General features: G+C 40.0%; 1 protein-coding gene across 1 annotated transcript in view; it reads left to right on the forward strand.

Annotated features, from left to right (window-relative positions):
- The window catches only part of Ddx18 (DEAD (Asp-Glu-Ala-Asp) box polypeptide 18), a 15,638-nt gene that overhangs the window by 271 nt on the left and 11,942 nt on the right, over positions 1-3,425 (forward strand). Inside the window, exon 2 of the mRNA XM_013020664.1 lies at positions 1,505-1,774. Coding sequence (XP_012876118.1) covers positions 1,505-1,774 — 270 coding nt within the window. The remainder of the gene's footprint in view (positions 1-1,504; positions 1,775-3,425) is intronic.

The following is a 3,425-nucleotide window of genomic DNA, read 5'->3' on the forward strand; positions in this document are numbered from 1 at the left end:
CCCCGGCCCCGCGGGGGCCGCCCCACCGCCCCTCCCAGCACCCGTGTAGTCGCTGAGGCCTCCGGATCCCGTGGGGCTCCGACCGGCCAGCCACCTAAAGCTTCCCTCTTGCCCTTCAGCCTCATAATGTGAACCCCGTCACCACCTCCTCGGGGCCTCGTCGGTGTTCCTCAGCTGCGAGCTACTCATCTTTAGTTTCCTGTCTTCCCTTGGTTCTTACACTTTTTCCTCCCAAATGCTTAAGCATGTAGTCGTGTTCCTACACCTCTCGTCACGGGCTGCAGGTGAGGTTTAGTGACGTTGCCCTGTAAATGTAGGAACTCTTCAGTTAAGGTCCTCGACTTCAATCGAAGAATAAGAGTTTCTGGACAACTCACGATGGTAAGAAAACCTGGCAGAGCAGGCAAGCAGATATACAGACGAGAAACGGAAGGGCAAGGGCACAATCTAGCAGAGGGTGGGTGCTGGCACGGGGAGATGGACACACAGCTCCTTGGGCCGTTGGGGTATTTATGTGATAAAGACAGGGGTCTGGCTTCAAAGTTATGTAAAGATAGGTGCTCCCCCCTCCCATCACACCTGATGTTACTTTCTGAGTTTCCAGGTAAGAATGCACCCTGCCATAAAACATCCTTATCCAGGGGGTTGCCTAAGTTTGGAGGAAGCGTTTTTCTCAGGAAGACATACATCATGTTAGACAAGTGTTAATTCTTGGGGTGAGGAATGCATCCCTCGAGAAGGAGTTCATCCTGTGGTTCCTCTTCGAAGCAAAAAATGGCACTTCTGTGTTTCTAAATACCATATTTCTGAGTTACCTTCACCAGGCCTGTTTCCTTAGGTTATCCTGTTTCATTTTCATCTAAAGTGTATCCGTAGGGAAAATAGAAAAAATCTGAACAGTAAGTTTATTGCTCCCTATCTCAGATGTCAAATTCCTTATTAAGGCTTCTCTGTAGCCTGCACAATGGCTTTAAAAAGTTTTATGTTTTTGCTATCCTTCTTGCTTCTTTTACAGTCCCAGTTTTCTGTGATCGAGATTTTTAAATGACTGCCCCCAAGGGGAAATGCTAGTCTAACCCCAAGTGGTTTTCAGCAGATAGTAATGAATTGAAAGTGGGTTTGTGGCCTTGAGAGAGATGTTTTAAAGTTTTCATACATTGACAATTCCTACAAAATAGTTGATACTGGTGTAAATCGAAGTAACAGGTTTTTGCTTGTATATAGATACTGAGAGGAATAAATGCTTTCATTAGCTGTTTCCAATTCACTGCTAAGGGAGTTGGAGTTGAATGAGGGAGAAGTAGCAACTTACATAAAGAAAGTAATTTCATTCACAATATTAGTTAAATTTACCAAGTACCACTAAAATGTATACATTGTAACTTTATAACTACCTCATTGAAGTTTTCCAGTCCCAGACTCCCTGGAATTTCTCATGTCAGAGTTCAGTACCCCCAGGGTCTTCATTAAAAATTGTACACATGATGTTTCTCTTTTTAAATAGGGGCATCAGATGAGAGCCTGTCAGAAACTCAAAATGAAAATGTGCCTGAAGAAACATTGAAAGTTGGAAAGATTAAGAAAGTTAAACGTTCTGTAAATGTGAGTTTGTCAGAAGTACAAAATGGAGATATCTCAGAAGACACTGTGGAAAATGTAACACTTCAACCAAAAGAATCTAACACTTCAACCAAAGGAGAAGTCGAAGCAGCACAGTCTCCTAATACAGAATCAAAAAAGAAAAAAAGGAAAATGATGAATGATGCTGAGCCTGGTATGTACCTCATTCTCTTTGAACTTTAGCTCTTCCTTCACAGTTTTCATTCTACCTTCCCTCTATTACTGAATAGTGAGACCTACCTAGCCCTTTTTGTGTCAATGAATTTCACTTAACTGCACTTAATTCATTTACCTCTTTTACTTATCTGCTTTTTTCCTTCCATAATTCTACCCTTTTTAAAAGCAGACTTACTTGCAAAATATATAAAATGGCATATAGATCTGTAGGTGGTTTGTTCATGTGTATAATCATAGCTACTAAGTAAGATGAGATCTGAAGATCATTGTTGGAAGCCAGCCTGGGCAGGAAAATCCACGAGACTCTTAGCTCCAGTTAACCACCAGAAAGCCAGAAGTGGAACTGTGGCTCAAGTTGTAGAATCACAGCTTTGTGCAAAAAATGGAAGAGACCAGGCCTTTAGTTCAACTAAACTCTAGTACCAGGAAAAAATAATAATAATAGCATAGAAGAAGGTTTTGAAGAATCAATTTTAATTTATGCTGTAGTAGTATGGGCAGGATAATGAAGGAGGAGGAAGATTATTGAATTTAATAAACTAGTGATGGAATGGACTTTTTAATTGAGCTATGGCCAAGTAGAAATCTCCAAAGTAGGATAGGACAGGGGTCAGCAAACTATCTGGCCTTCCACCTGTTTTGTTTTGTGTTTAATTTGGCTTACATCATAGTGTGTTAGATTATGTTGTCTTTATTGCAACAGAAAGCATTTGAGAACTATGAGAGCTCAGATATTCATAACTTTTTATAAAAAGTTTACCCACCCAAATTAAAACATTCTGTTGATATATCTTACTTGAAGTAAGTCATTCATTTACAAAGTAGCTTTTGGCTGTTCCCAGATATGTTGGCTCTTCATGCTGCCTGCAAACTCAATTGTAACTAATAAGAAAACTGTTTAAATATAAGGTAAAATGAGATGGAAATTCATGAAGCTTAAGAATTAGTTTTGATGTGGTTATAATCTAAACTTCTAAAATTAATTGCTTTAAGAGTCTTGTTCTGAGTATGCCCAAGGAAGTCATACTCTTCAGTCACTAAGTCACAAAATCTGCATGCTTTTAAAACTGATAAGGAAAACAGAAGTCATAATCCAGGGACACCAATTGACCACACCATGGCTTTTGAATATGTCCATCTTAGAATCCTCATTTCTGTTCAGCCTTAGTGCCATAAATTTTTATGAAAGCCCAGCATGGTGGTAAACCCATATTAGAGAGCTATGGATGGTGGAGCTGGAACAACAGGTTGGGACCATGTGATGAATGTATGTGTGATAACAAGTGGGTTTTATAGAAAATTAATGGCACATGGCATGACTTATAAAAAGCCTTTTTAAATAAAATCTGGTAAGTGCCCTTTCCCTATGCTTTAATAAATCTTCATACATTGCTTAGTGCAACTTACAAGATTTTTGTTTGTTTTTGGTTCTAAAGATATTATACTTTTAGGAATCTTACTAAGTTTTGTTGGCAATTCTGTATAACCAAGATATTTTCTTGAAAAAGACTCCTTTTGGGGTGTGGGGAGGTCGTCAGTCATGGGGCTTGAACTCTGGGCCTGGGTGCTGTCCCTCAGCTCTTCAGCTCAAGGCTAGCGCTCTACCACTTGAGCCACAGCACCACTTC

The sequence above is a fragment of the Dipodomys ordii genome, unplaced genomic scaffold (assembly GCF_000151885.1).
Source record: "Dipodomys ordii isolate 6190 unplaced genomic scaffold, Dord_2.0 Scaffold52, whole genome shotgun sequence".
Classification (NCBI taxonomy): Eukaryota; Metazoa; Chordata; class Mammalia; order Rodentia; family Heteromyidae; genus Dipodomys; species Dipodomys ordii.